The following is a 14,815-nucleotide window of genomic DNA, read 5'->3' as shown; positions in this document are numbered from 1 at the left end:
TTGGACGAGACAGAGCTCACTGATCCTGGCGTCGATGCGCGCCGTGGGATCGGGTGAGGCAGTTAGTTTTGGATGAGACAGAGCTCACTGATCCTAGCGTCGATGCACGCCGTGGGATCGGGTGAGGCAGTTAGTTTTGGACAAGACAAAGCTCACTGATCCTGGCATCGATGCGCGCTGTGGGATCGAGCGAGGGAGTTAGCCAAGGGATTTGGACGAGACAGAGCTCACTGATCCCAGCGTTGATGCGCGCCATGGGATCGGGTGAGTCAGAGTCGTGGGGCGAGATCGGGGTCATAGACCCAGGTGTTTGGAGCGCAGTCAGAAGCGTAGCCGGATGGGGCGAGATCGGGGTCGCAGACCAGGGTGTTTTTGGAGCACAGTCGGAAGCGTAGCCAGATGGGGCGAGATCGAGGTTGCAGACCCGGGTGTTTTTGGAGCATAGTCAGAAGCATAGCCAGATGGGGCGAGATCGGGGTCGCAGACCCAGGTTTTTGGAGCGCAGTCGGAAGGGGCGAGTTCGGGGTCGTAGTCCTAGGCTTTTTGTCTTGAGCCCCCGAGCCCTGTTGGGCCTTAGTAGGGGTCAGTGTGAGTTGTGTGCGTTACCCCATCCTCGGTTCCTCACAACCAGAGGGGCTGAGTTTTGTCGCTTGTCCCGATCGCTCAGGCTCGAGTGACGCGCTTGGTGAGTTCGCTAATGGGTGTGATCGAGATGAATCCAGGTCCGTCATTCATGATGGGGTCGGCATAGCCCTCTTGTGACATTCCACTACTCCTTTACCTGCAACCCGGTAGATGCCTAGGTCATTTCGGAGACTAACCCGGGTGTCCTAACGGCCTCCCCTCGATGGAGATTCTGTGGGCTTGGTGAGAGGTTTAGGATCGAACGAGAAGGTTGAGATGACCCGGTCTGCTAGACCGGGCAAGGGCCGCACGGGGCTCATCTACGTTTTTCTCCCCTAGCTCTGTTGGTTGCTCATGTCGAATGAGGCAATCGCCGCTTCGTGACGCAACATGGAACATTGTGATGCATTTCGTTGCACGTGCGATGCTTAGTTCCCGAGCCCCTGGGCGGTTCAGGGCCCCAATCGTCCGGGAGGTTCGGGCGTATGGAATGAATGCGCATATGGATGTATGAAATGATTGTAAGGAAATAGAGGGGGTTGGTAGTGCTTACCTTGATGACTTGAGTGACAGGGTTCGGAGAGCTTCAGTCGGAAATGTCCGACCGGGACCCGCGCTCGTCGTTCGTGGGTGAGCCCCAGTGTGAACAGTTTTTTGAATCAATGAGCACATTAGTCCTGTTCTCTGTGACAGAATCACTATCCATTTCTTGTTTTTATCCTGGCGTAGCTATTGTTTTTGTCCTTTCTTTTTTGTACCTACCCGTTAGTTCCGTAGGCTGCAGCTGTTTTAAGAACCTGGGCATGGCCCGTGGGGCTCGGCTGCTCGTAGCCGTAGGTCATGGCGGGGTGCGTTCGGTTAGAAGTGAGAACAAAGTTATGTAGGACAGTTAAAGGAAAGGAAATGTGCTTCCATTCGGGGATAAATTTGTTTACCATGTGACAATAAAAATAGAGGTAATATTCGGTATTATGCCCTTATGTAACCCCCCAGCGACCTGGGCTGAAACTGTTCGGGCCGGGGTGCATTTTAGGAGTAAGTGTTGACTAAAAAAGCGGTAATACCAAAATTTAGGGGACAAAACGACGTAGCTGTTCAATGTTCCAAGTGTTGGTGAGAGCGTTGCCGTTGTCGTCCTCCAGTCGGTAGGTGTTCGGTCGGATTACTTTGGTCACCGTATAGGGTCCTTCCCATGGCGGAGAGAGTTTGTGTTTTTCCTTTGTTGATTGGGTTCTCCAGAGTATGAGGTCGCCGACTTCGAGGATTCTCCCCCTGATCTTTCTTTCGTGGTACCTACGAAGAGTTTGCTGATAGTGAGCGGAGCGGATGACGGTCGTCTCGTAGGCTTCCTCGAGCAGGTCGACTACGTCTTGCTGAGCCTCCGTGGCTCAGTCGCGGTCGAAAGCCTTCACTCTTGGGGCGCCGTGGTCGAGGTCGGAGGGCAGCACTGCCTCAGCTCCGTAAGCCAGGAAGAAAGGTGTGAACCCTGTGGATCGGTTCGTGGTCGTTCTTAGGCTCCAAAGGATTGCTGGGACCTCTGCCACCCATCGTCCGATGTATTTGTTGAGTCTGTCGAAGATGCGTGACTTGAGTCCTTGGAGTACCATGCCATTGGCGCGCTCGACCTGACCATTGGTTCGTGGATGTCCGACCGAGGCCCAGTCGATCCTGATGCCATATCCATCACTGAAGTCTAGGAACTTCTTTCCGGTGAAGTTGGTTCTGTGGTCAGTGATGATACAGTTAGGAACGCCGAACCGGTAGATAATATCGAGTAAGAATTTGACCGCCTCTTTCGAGCGGATGTTTGTGATGGGCTTGGCCTCTATCCACTTGGTGAATTTGTCGACTGCTACGAGTAGGTGAGTGAAACCGCCTGGCCCCTTTCTGAGGGGTCCCACCATGTCGAGGCCCCAGACCGCGAATGACCAGGTGATGGGGATGGTTTGGAGTTCCTGTGCTGGCAGATGTGTTTGTCGAGCGTAGAACTGACATCCTTTACATCTGCGGACGACCTCCTCTGCATCTCGTAGCGCGGTGGACCAGTAAAAAACTTGACGAAAGGCTTTTTCGACCAGCGACTTTGGGACCGTGTGATGTCCACAAATTCTGGCATGAACAGTGCTGCTGTAATTATTGGTGCAGGAGGGAAGTTGTGTCTAACATGCTTTTGTTATAAAAGTCGGGCTCTAGGATGGTGTTTTGATATTTGTGTATATTTTTTCTATAAGCATGTTTTAAAGTGAAGTGGTGTTTTGATGCCAGTGCATTTTTAGCTTGGTTATAGGAAATTATTTGACTTAGTATAAAAATTAAAATGACTTATAATTTATAATGAACAGAGCAACAGATAAAAAAAATCAGAAAATGGACGCATTACATGACCAACCTAACCACGTTCCTCTCCGGCAGCATGCGCGGCAGGCAGTCAACGCCGGTATGGGTAAGACGGCAGTAGCTGGGAGGCAAGTATAACACATGCATTTCCACCACCTTCTCCTACCTTGTGCACGACCTGTTTCACTTGTTCCCAAGCTTTCACCATTTGGATCCAACCATCTCAAGTATAAAATCCTTATAAAGCTCCGTCATTTGGTCAGTGCTCCGCTCCACCACTGCGATTTGCACCAAACATGCCTCGCGCCTTCACCGCAATCGCCGTCGCGACGGCGTTCCACCTCCTCGCCGTGCTCCACGGCGCCTCCGCCGCGCGGCCGATGGGATGGCAGGCCTCGGCGGCATCGTCCGGGACGACGACGTCGGCGCTGGCGCTGGCGCCGGCTGGGCATCGAGATCATCAGCGGCGCGGGGCAGCGGCGGCGGCGGCCACCAGGGCCGGGAAGTGGCTGCCGTTCGCGGGCGTGCACCACCACCTGCCTGCGGTGGCGGCGTACTGGGCGCACAGGCCGGTGCCGTGTGTCGGGGCCGGCGACCTTGCGGGCGGCGCAGGCGCCGTGGAGGGCAGCGAGGGGGAGGAGGTCGTGCGGGAGCGGCCGGAGCGGGAACGCCGCCAGCGGCCGTCGTACGAGGGCGACGGGTCGACGACGACCACCAGGCAGGAGCAGCTCGCGATGTGGGCGTCGCTGCTCAACCCCAAGGGGAAAGGGAGCGCGGCCACGGGCTGGATGTCGGCGCCGGGAGCTGGTGGCGAGGTGGCCGACGACGAGCCGGCCAACGCGGTTGAAGGGGCGGAGGTGGATGACTCGGTAGCCGACGGCGCGCGAGTCGGCCAGACCTATTGGGGAAACAATGGCAACTGATGTAGAAAAAGACACTGGGTTGGCGATGCAGAGATTTTCAGTTATAAAGAAAAATATATACAGTACATGTTTTGCAACAGTAATTTAAAAATTGTTACAGATAGCAAATACAGAATTATATTATATGCCGCTACGGATCATTTCATTTGATTGGAATGAAATTTGGAACTGTGAATGAAAGATAAAAATACTTCCATTCGATTGTAGCCGTGGTAACGGCAAACAGACCTGGTTATAAAAGCACAACCATAATATCTGAATTTTTCTCAAAAATAAAGGAGAGGATACTTACTATATACAAAAGAAAAAATTATTTTGGTGAGCACGTCGCTTGCTAGTTTGTCTAAACATGACCGGGTGGTCCGGCCCATTTCTATTCGTAGCGGCCATCAGGGCCTGTCAAGATTTAACAATGGTCCAGCCCAACATGCTCTGCCTCGGGCCCCCAGCTATTTCTTTCTTTCTTTCTTTCAAATTAAGCCTGTGGTTTCCTCAAAAAATAAAAATTAAGCTGTGGTTTTAATTACGAGCGAGGTGTTTGATGAGCTAATAATTAGTATATATATGCAACGTAAATTAAATACACTTTTTTGGAAGCTAAAGCATCTTCTATCCGAGCACATAACAACACTTTGTTTTTTTCTTGAAACTCATAACAACACTTTGTTGTCAATTCACGAAACAAAAACAAAAAATACAGAAATGCTATATCAGACTCAAGTGTTTTTGGTTGTGTTGGCACATGTTTTTTCTGTTCGTTGGATGGGCATCGTGTGTCCTTGCCACCACCGCTTCTTTCTCTGATTTGGAGGGCTCACTTTTTCGGTATTGTTGAAAAATTGGGAATCGCGCCTCTCCTTTTTTTAGCGTTTCATTTCCCCTTCGTCTTCCTTCCCCTTGACGTTTTGCCCCGCGACACGCGCCCAAGGCGATTTCATTGGCGCTGTGGCGATTTGGTCCGACGAACTCGTGCTCCCCCGGCGCAGAGTGCTGCCAAAGGTGTGTAATCAATTCCCGTTTCGTAATGTGTGGAATACTTTATTGAGTTCAGAGGGATGGAGATTTGGGTGGGGGATTTTGGAATGTAAGCGGGCGGCGGGGTTCGATTGGGTAGAAGATGGGGGGACCAGCACCGACGACGACGACGCGGCACCCTCGTCCGCGTCGGCCACGCGTGCACAGGCCATGGGTGTTGTCTCTTCTTCGCGTCCACAGGAGACGATGAGCGACCAGGTGCTAATGCGAGCGTTGTTGAGACCGGGGCCGCCGCTCCTCTTTGTTTAGATCTCTGCTTGTCATCAGTTTCCTGAGGCCCAGCGGCAGCGCGTTGGTGGCTAGCGCGGTTTCCAGCCGCGCGTGGGAGGCAGGCGACGGCCTCCTGTATCTGCTCCGCCGCCAACAGGTCCGGCTTTGTGAGCTGTACCTTGTGCTCTGGGATGTCGTTGCCGTTCCATCTGCATATTGTTTTGCCTGTAGATCGTACAGAGTTCGTTTCAGAATGAATGGGTCAGACTTTAGGTTCAGGCTTGCGTGTTCTCTGTATGTAGTTTACTAGTGTGTCATTGTCAGACACTAGTAGTAGACATGAGTTTAGGTAGAGGTGATCATTTCTTTCCTCAACTCAAGCTGACAACTCCGTCGTTTATGGTTGTGTTTAGGCAACCAGTAGAACCCAGGAACGAGCATCCTTGTTGGTATCTCTAAAATTGGATTTTCTGTTTTGACTTTTCCGTCCAAAAATATTTTAGGGAATTTGGTGATCCTGAATACAGTAAATTCTAGACAAACTGAGATTGGGAATTTAGACTGTGGCCGGCAAGCTTGTGCGAGGATGGGTTTTCTTCATGCATTTGTATAGTCTCGGCCCATCAGTATTACTATATGCTCCTATATTGCCATGAATGCCATGTCAATGTTTAGGCCCATCTACCAAGTTAAATTAGTTCATGCATTTTGTAAGACTCTGGCTGATTGCTCTGTTTGTGTTGTAGCCGTCTAGGGGTTGATTGAATTCTGCTTGTATTATTTTGTGAATCAAGCTTTGATTCTGTATAATTTACCCATTTTGTTTCCATTTATTCGATCTGATCCCAAATGAGAATAGGGGAATGCCGCTTTAGTTTGTGCTATTCCACAAGGAGGAAATATTGTTATCTTTTCTTCACAATAAATGTATACCCTTAGCCCTGCTACGGTGCGTCATTTGTCAACTTAGGCGTTCAGGATGCTAGTCTATTTTAAACTGAAACTCATGTGTTTTTAACTGAATCTTTGTTATCATATATATGTTAGTTTCTGAATTTTTAGATTTTTGGCTGTGTTTGCTTGAGTTTTCTTTTAATTTGCTTTCTGTTTTTAACTGAATCTTGCCACTCCATTGCTAGGTGATGCTTGTCACTCCATTTATAGGCAGTGGTGTTTTAATTTGCTTGAGATGGGGCAGGGTTGGCAATGGTCATTGCCGGAAGCAAGTCGATGCTGCGGGGATGTGGTGTGTACTGCTGTTGTGTTTGTAGTAACTCATCAATTGCGCGTGTTCGTGCTGCCGTAGATGACCAACTTTTAGTCCGCTTGTTGTCGAGGTGGGGCAGAGGCTAGGGGGAGAGGGGGTGGCGATGGTGCGGCGCTAACTTATCGAGGCGGCCGCTGCATGGTCGGGGGTGGCCACTGCATAGTTTGACTAAACTGTGCATATTTCTGTTGCTACTGCTATAGGTTTCATGCTTTTAGCCACTGCCTATTGTCTGAACATGTTAGGAGTTGAGTGAACTGGTTACTGACTGTAGTCTCCAAGCAGCATTGAACTGATACTAGAACCTAACTGTTGTCTCCTGCCAGCATTTAACCGAAACTGAAACTAGAGAACTCAAATATTAAGAGTCAGAGATATGTTGAAATCTCTCTATCAATTTGTTTTGTTCTTTTCTAGTCTGAATCTCTGTATTAGTTTGTGATTCCAGCATTTAACAACAAAAACCCACTGTTGTTGCATTGCTCATTTACACTAGCTGAGGTTTGTAGTAGTGCTTGCTGATTTGATCTGGGGTTGTATTGAGCACATAGAACTTAACACAATAGTGCCCAACTGCTCATTTGTGTTTTTTCTAAAAAATAAATACTGTACTTCTCATGATCTGGTAGTATCTCAACTAGATGTACCATGGTGATCCAATACCTCAAATAGTTAAAGGCATCTGAATGATGTAGTGATCAGGTCAGTGTTCATCTAAACGGCCTAAACGGCCGATTAAATGGCCATTAAACGGTAAACGGTGGTAAACTATTTTGTTTAGGGGGTAAACGAAAATTAAACGGTTGACCGTTTAAACGGTCAAAAAACGAGAAAAACGGCCTAAACGGAACGGAGATAAACTGTATTAAATGGGCTAAACAGCTGTTTAAACGGCTGTTTAGGCGAATACGAGGTAAATCTAGTTAAGTTTTGTATAGATAAATTTGTATACTTAAGTTTATTATATTTATAAATGTGTACACTTGATATGTTACATGCATAAATATCTATATTTGGTTCTTTTTCACATGCATAAATATATATACATACCAAAATAATTGATTTTTACTCGGATAAATATGTATAAATGCTAGAATATTTGATTTTTACATGCACATATATAATTATATGTATTTCTTTTAAAAGTACAAAACCGTTTAGACCGTTTAACTTTGTTTAAACACCGTGTAAACAACCTAAACGCTAAACGAAGGGCGACCGTGTAAAGACCGTTTACCGTTTAGAAAAACATTGGATCAGGTTAGGTGTTATATAGATAAAGTTTAGCGGTCATCTCAATGATCCAACATCTTTGAAAATGGTTGCTTGTGTTCATGGTCCAGTATCTATCTGTTGTCATGTCTTTTGAAGTGCTTGTTGGATTATATACTTCTTTTTGAGTACATTGATAGCCTCCGTGAGTTTCTGAAGGATAGGTATGCATATTTTTTAAGAAAACAGTAGTTGATTAAACTTTTTTTTGTTATATAGCCATGGATGATGATGAATTTGGTTCTGATGCTCAATCTGTAAATGGTGAGAGTGATGATGAGTTTGATATGAACTCTGAAGAAGACAACAATTCTGATTTATTGAATATTGGCGAGGTAATAAGTTTACTTGATTTTGTTTGTTTATACACCTGTGTATATAATATGATATATCTTGTTTCCTTTTTAGGATCCAAACTCCTTATATGATGATATTGATCCTGCTGTAGCAGTCCAGGCTTTCAAGTATTTGAAAGGAGTGTTTTTTGGAGTATGTTCTGAAACTTTTATTACTGAACTATGCATATTTGTATATCTCTTTGGACTATTACCTTCACTATGTCATAGTTATAGGAGTTGGACATCAGTCTGTCTCTCATTTGCACATATCAACCTTTTCTGTTCTTATTCTTCAGCAGTTAAGTTACTCGAATCAGTCCATGCCACTATGTTTCTTATGAACTAACTATTGATATTGTATTTTTAATTTTCTATGTCTATTCAGAAGAAAGGGAAATCACGACGTTCTAGAGTTCAGAAACGTGCTGCAAAGGTAAATTCAGTAGCATATGCTTTTTTTGACACCATGTTTAGTGAATTGATGATTAGTTTCATAACTGGAAACTTATTTTTTCATCATTTTTTCAGAATACTAGAGATGTTAAAGGCACTGGTAAAGAAAAATCAACTACTGGTGAGAGTTCATCTGCTAAAGCAGGAAGCAGGTGCAATAACAAGTATTTTGGACAGAAAATAAGAGAATTGGATAGGCGTAAGAAAAAGATCATTAGGGATCATGTATTTGGGATCTTGCTTGAGTATGATGGATGTTCAGTGCCTAAAAACTTTGTCCAATGGATTGTGGATCAAGTCGATGTCAACTATTGTGATATACTTGTTGGATGCAAAGTAGTCCCTTTTTCTGTAAAATCAGTTCACCTATTCTTAGGGATTCCAATTGGTGGTGAAGACATCAGGCAACAGAAAGATGAGTCTGCAAAGGTCAATTTTGTTAAAGAAATCAATGAGACTTCTTTACCCCTCATCAAGACCTTTGGCAAGAAGTTGGTAGGCAACATGTCTTTTTTCCATTGCTTGTTTTCCTATCAATTCCTTTTGTCATCTATATGTAATGTATTTACTGACCACTTTGTAATTTCTTGTAGTCTTACTATCTAGACTTCCTGAACTTCGGATCTCGTCACCAGATTCCCCCAAATTTGCCAAGAATTATGTGTTGGAGAGGTTCAATGATCAGAAAATATGCTTCATATGATTCATATGGCACTATTAATTTAACATGATAGGACAATGAAGCTTTGTGTGGCATTTTTCAAGAACATCACATAACACATGGTTTCAGGAGCCCTGGCAAACTTGTCATCTCAATGTTCCAGTACATGAAAAAGCATCATGGTAATGTAGTTGATGATGATCCACTGCATGAGAATTCTGCTGCCAAAATCCCTTCTCTAGCCAATGTTAGTGACAAAGATAATGATGCAATGGCTCATGAATATGAAGCCCTAATGCCTGCTGGTTCAACTCATACCATTGTGGAAGATGTTTTCGATACCACTGCTACTGCAGTTAATGTGGAAGATGTGGATCCCATAATGGCTGTTGCTACTAAAATTAATGATGAAGAAGTTTCTGTGACTACAAAAGTTGATTCAGATAGTGCATACAATATTTTTGGTAGTGACAATTGTGGTGTTTCTCAGCCAACTAAAATTATTCCTTCCAATAACTCATCAGTTCAAGGTACATGAAGTGATATGTACCTTTGTTTCAGGATTGAGTTAACTTTGTTTGTCTTGTTCATACTCTTATGAATATTTTTAGGTGCAGATTCAGCTGTAGATTCATGTAGAAGGAAGAGGAAGAGGAAAAACTATGCATCACAAACTTCCAGTCCTGATAGTGTAGCTTCTAGGACTCGATATGGACTATGTCAACGTCTTGGAAAATCCCCTCTCAATTGCAGAAAAGATGATGATGCTGAGGTCAATGTTCCTACATCTTATTCATTTTCCTTTAGTTTTGTATTTTCTAAATTGATGGATCATCTCTATTCAAATTTTTCTTTTGTTGATTATGTTATTGTGTTTAGAATAGTGATTTCAGTTTAAAATTATTTCCCTAAATAATGTATTTTTGTATTTTAGGCAAGTGTGCTGGATCATACTGGAACATGAGGTACAAAGGACAATCCTGTAGTTGTTGAAGAAGCCCTAGTCATAATTTCTAATGCTGCAAGTATACGACAGAAGCTTGAACTAAAAGTGAGTTTCTATGTTTCCCTGTTCCTTTTTTCCTGTGTTTGCACCTCACTGCTTTTTGTAGATAGTGCTACAAAATACTTTATAGGCATAGGTCGCAGCATTTTTCTGCCGTTTGGTATTGGGTTTTTTTTGGGTTTGTGTTTTTTTGCTATCTTTAAATGTCTATTCTTCAATGATCAGTATGGTAAAAGTCTCCATTCCAGTGACTAGTAGGGGTCAGCTGCTAGCTATTGAGTGCTAGACAAGTCCAATTCCTCATGTCTGTGCTTGTATTTGTTGTTCTGAGATTTTCAAGGGAGTAATGATGCTTAAACATGGAATTTGATGCTTGGGTTCAAGGGTGTGTGGTTGGCAGCAATAGATTTGTGGGGTTATATTAGGGACCTACTCATTGTAGTGCATGTGTGAAAACTTATTTTATGAGGGAATTTACACAAAGTGTTGTTGGCATCAATATTTCATAAGATACAATATGCTAATGGCACAAGGGAATTGAGGGCTGACTGCATATTGTTTTTGGTGGTGAGTTATTAATGGCACAAGGGAATTGAGGGCTGTTTGTAGCATTAGGTCTTTGCCAAAGTTCTTTCTCCTTGGGAAATTGGCATGTGTTGCTTGTGCTCTTGTATCATGAGTTTGCGACTTTGTTGGCCCTTGATGTGCTCCATCTAACACTTACAGTACTGTCAATTCAGAGCTTTAGGGCCATAGTTTTCTGTTATCTTTTAGCAAATGCAAACCAAGCTTCTAGCTGGTTCTAATCTTCCACCTGTTTTCTTTAACTATTATTTGACCGATTTTCCTATTGCTACCTATTCTGTAGGAAGGAAGTGTACTTGCTGCTTCTAATTCTCGGATGCCACCTCTTCCTCATGAACCAACTGGCTTCTACAATGATCGTGGTGTGACAGTGGACATACCTCTTGATTCAACAAAGGTAACATACTTGCATTGTTTTTTGTTATTACCATGATCTTTCATTCCAGTCTATGTTTTGGAGCAGACTCACATTGTTTTTATATTGTGCTTTTTGCCCGTGCACTTATGAACAATAGTCCCCCTTTTTTATTTTGCCCATGCAACTTATTCCATCTATTTGTCATTATTCAGGTAGGTGAAAGAACTAGTGGAGCTGTTGGACACTCGACGGTTATGGTTGAGAAGGCTCCAGGTTTGTCCTGCTCATGAAACAATGTTTAACAAATCTATGATACAAACAAGACACATGTTTGAGCATGGTCTCCGTGCAAGAGAAGCATCTAGTAGAAGGAATCCTATTGGTTCTCTGAAGCAGAGTGATCATGGTCTTTGTGCAGTGAAGAATGTCCAAACTACTTCTAGTCCTAATTTGCATGTTTCAGAGCCAAAAACTATTCTCTGCCATTCAAAAGAAACTCAACTGGCTAAAAATACAGCTCCTGCTTTGGATCATACAGGTTAGTGCCTATTTTTAGATTGTACATTTATTAGCAGTAAATTGCACATTGGAAATACTCAATTATGATATTTGACATGTGCAATATCTTTTCTTGTCACCTGTAAGTTTCAACTTTCTTTACTAATTTAATATTTAATTAAGCAGGGAAAGCAATGGTTTATTCTTCCCTTGCTAAATCATCATATTGTGTGTATATACATTTTTGTACTTATTTAATATGTGTTGTTGCAGCTGAAAGCAACTTCTACTTCAGATCAGAATCATGGTGCTAATATATGCCATGGAGGTGTCCCTGTAAATGTATGTTTGACCTTACGTGCACCTAATTTACTTTTTTATATGTTTGCACCTGATTTACTTGCTAATATATGTTTGTAACTTGTTCTTTGTAAAATTGTGGTTCCAATATGTTTGTCTTATTCATTGTACTAGCACCTGATTTACTTTCACTTTTTGATAGGTTCAATCTGAGAGCAGCTTCTACTTCCAATTTTGCCCTGCATCAGAGGGTTGGACATTTGTTGACCGGATGAGGTCTAATCCATTTGGTGGAGGCAGTAATGTGAGCAATCAGGAAACTGTTGAGATCGAAAGAAATGACAATGTTGAAACTGTAAGCTTATTTATTAGATTGGATCAATTTTGTATTGTGACATATCTTGTGTTCTCTTTTCTCTCTTTTCTATAACTAATATGATAGTATTTTTTATTAGGACCTTTTTCATATGGAGTCTTTACCTTTTATTGATTATTCTGAGACTGCTGAAGATTCAACTGCTCCTGTTCCTCTAGCTGCAATCATCCCTTCTGGAGAACACTATGACATTGTAAATTGGCATTTCTAGTTTAATCATTTTGGAACAATTGTCTTGTGAGATAATCGACTGATTTGCTTTTGCTACAGCCATGATAGTGGAAGGACAATTGTTAGTAGTTGGGGGCTGCTCTCAGCCATGAAATAGCTAGTACAAGTAGTTGTAGTACTGTCCATACTCTAGTGTACCTTAGCAGTACTAGTGCTGTATATATTGAGAATAAAGGCAATGGAATCATTTCTGCTGCCCCCTTCTTATACCTCTCAGCCATGTTTGTTTGTTAGGTAGTTGGAGAATAGAATGAAATAGTATGAGCCCTGTTATTTCAATTTTACTTTATGATTTTCGAACAACTTTATGTTTTTTTCCTGATTTTGCAGGCACCTACACCTCTTCCATCCCATCATGGTGGGAGTTCTGTTTCTGTAAAAAGTATGGGAAGCAATGGTTTATCAGACGACTCTGAGTTGTTTTCAAATCAAGGTCCTTGGTACTCTTCTAGTGCAAAGCTGGCTGTTCATCATCCTAAGAGGATCGTGATCCCAAGCAAATACAAGTTGAGCCCTTATATGATGCCTCGTTCGAAGATAATAGTGTCCAGACTTGAAGCTGACGTGTATGCTGTTGTTCTGAGAATGGCAGAAAGCGAACATTCCGAGTAAGTTTTAAATGTTTATAACCTCCTTAGCATTTTCACCACACGTGAGTACACTTGAATCAAGTAATTATGAATTGTTTTCATTTGTTTTAGTCTTGCAGTAATCAATTATGGGCAAGTGGTTATGAAATTGAGTGCACTTGCAAGTTCTCTTAAGCCTCAAGGAAAGGTTCATTACTTTGTAGTGAATGCTTTGTGTAGATTGCTATTTCATAGGAAACACCCCAAGAATTCTTACAAGCATTATTTCTTCTCTAAAGTTGGTGTAAGTATAATTTATTTCTTTTTTTCTCAATTATATGTGGTAACTATATCAAATAAAATAATATTGACCACTATGTGTCAGTGTAGTAACCTTTGATAGCGAAGACAAGGACAAGCTTGAGGGTTGTGGAGGTCCCTCTTGTTCTTCTAAAGATGGCGGTCTGATCGTGTTTGAGCATGATATACCTTTTTAGTTGAGCATGATACTTAATGCTCTATGTTGTATTGACACATGCTTTCCCCCATTACTTATTGGAATTTGATTTTGTTTCAGGGAGTGTCTGATTGACTTGTACACTAGTTCTAGGAAAAGAAAGCCTGACCAAGTCATCATCTTCAGGACTGTTAATTATGTGCTTTCTGTTTGGAATTTCATTTTGCAATTCTAGCTTGTAATTTTAGTATGCAATTTTAGTTTGCAATTTCTGTTTCATTGTGTTTTCAGTTACCAATGGAGGAAGTTTGCCCTCAGAGGTGGAACTCTTATCAGGAGCAGGAACCTGTTTGAGGAAGATGTTTTTTTCCTGAAGTTATATAGTTTGGTATGTGTTCTTCCATTTACTTATTTTTTTAAATAATTTATGTAGTTGATGGCAATTTTGCTTGTTTATGAAAAATGACAAGTCATCTGTGATCATGCTTGTTACTATTCCTTTTCAATGTTTCTTGCCTCAGTTTGGCCTTCGTGGGCTGTGAATACTCCATTTATTGCTAGTATTTTCATACATAAATAGGAGTAGCTTATGACTGCTTCGAATGCATTTAAGGTTCCTCTCCCGAAGAGTGCATTGTATGGATAATACATATCAACCACATAAAATGCTATTTGCACTGTTCTTGCATTGCTCACTGTTCCAAATGATACTGGTAAGACTATTTGCCCAATTGAGTGTATCTTTTTTCCATCGAAGCCATAAAGCGGGTGTTCAGCTCTCCCTAATATTTTGCGATCAATTTTCATGGCATCTATTGTTGATGTAAATATAATGTCTGCGGAGCTACGACCATCAACTAATATTTTTGAGACTGTCCATCCATCAATGTTGGCTTCGATTACCATTGCATCCGTATGTGGGTAATCTTTCAACTGGAGGTTTTCTTCAGAAAATGTGATTGGCAAATGGGACCATCTTGTCTTCTTGTATGGACCTTCGATTGAAATTGAATTTACTCTTTGGAAGTAATTTCTTCTTTGATTATTATTTTCATGATTCATGTTATTTCCTCTTGTGATTGTCAATATTCTCCTCTTCTTGGGATGATTGCATTATTGTTCGCTGTCGAAGCTGATGGAGAATTGTTTTCTTTCTTAGCTCGACTGCTTTGAGGGTTGTTATTTGCGACCGAAGCCTCAGGTTGTGCCGATTGGACATTGGATTATTGAGGTTGATTTTGCCTCCATTGACTTTTCATTGGGTGATACATTGCTAAAGGTTCATAGCTGTATGCAGGCGGAGGTGTTGGAATTA

At 42.6% G+C, this 14,815-nt stretch overlaps 1 protein-coding gene across 1 annotated transcript; it reads left to right on the top strand.

The window, feature by feature from the left end:
* The first annotated feature begins 2,967 nt into the window (after positions 1–2,967).
* LOC136538582 (uncharacterized) lies at positions 2,968–3,884 on the top strand. The gene has a single exon (XM_066530528.1). The coding sequence runs from the start codon at positions 3,258–3,260 to the stop codon at positions 3,882–3,884; it is 627 nt and encodes a 208-aa protein (XP_066386625.1). The 5' UTR covers positions 2,968–3,257.
* Positions 3,885–14,815: the final 10,931 nt, after the last annotated feature.

The sequence above is a fragment of the Miscanthus floridulus genome, chromosome 2 (genome assembly GCF_019320115.1).
Source record: "Miscanthus floridulus cultivar M001 chromosome 2, ASM1932011v1, whole genome shotgun sequence".
NCBI classification, from domain to species: Eukaryota; Viridiplantae; Streptophyta; class Magnoliopsida; order Poales; family Poaceae; genus Miscanthus; species Miscanthus floridulus.
This window is presented reverse-complemented; position numbering and strand designations above follow the sequence as displayed.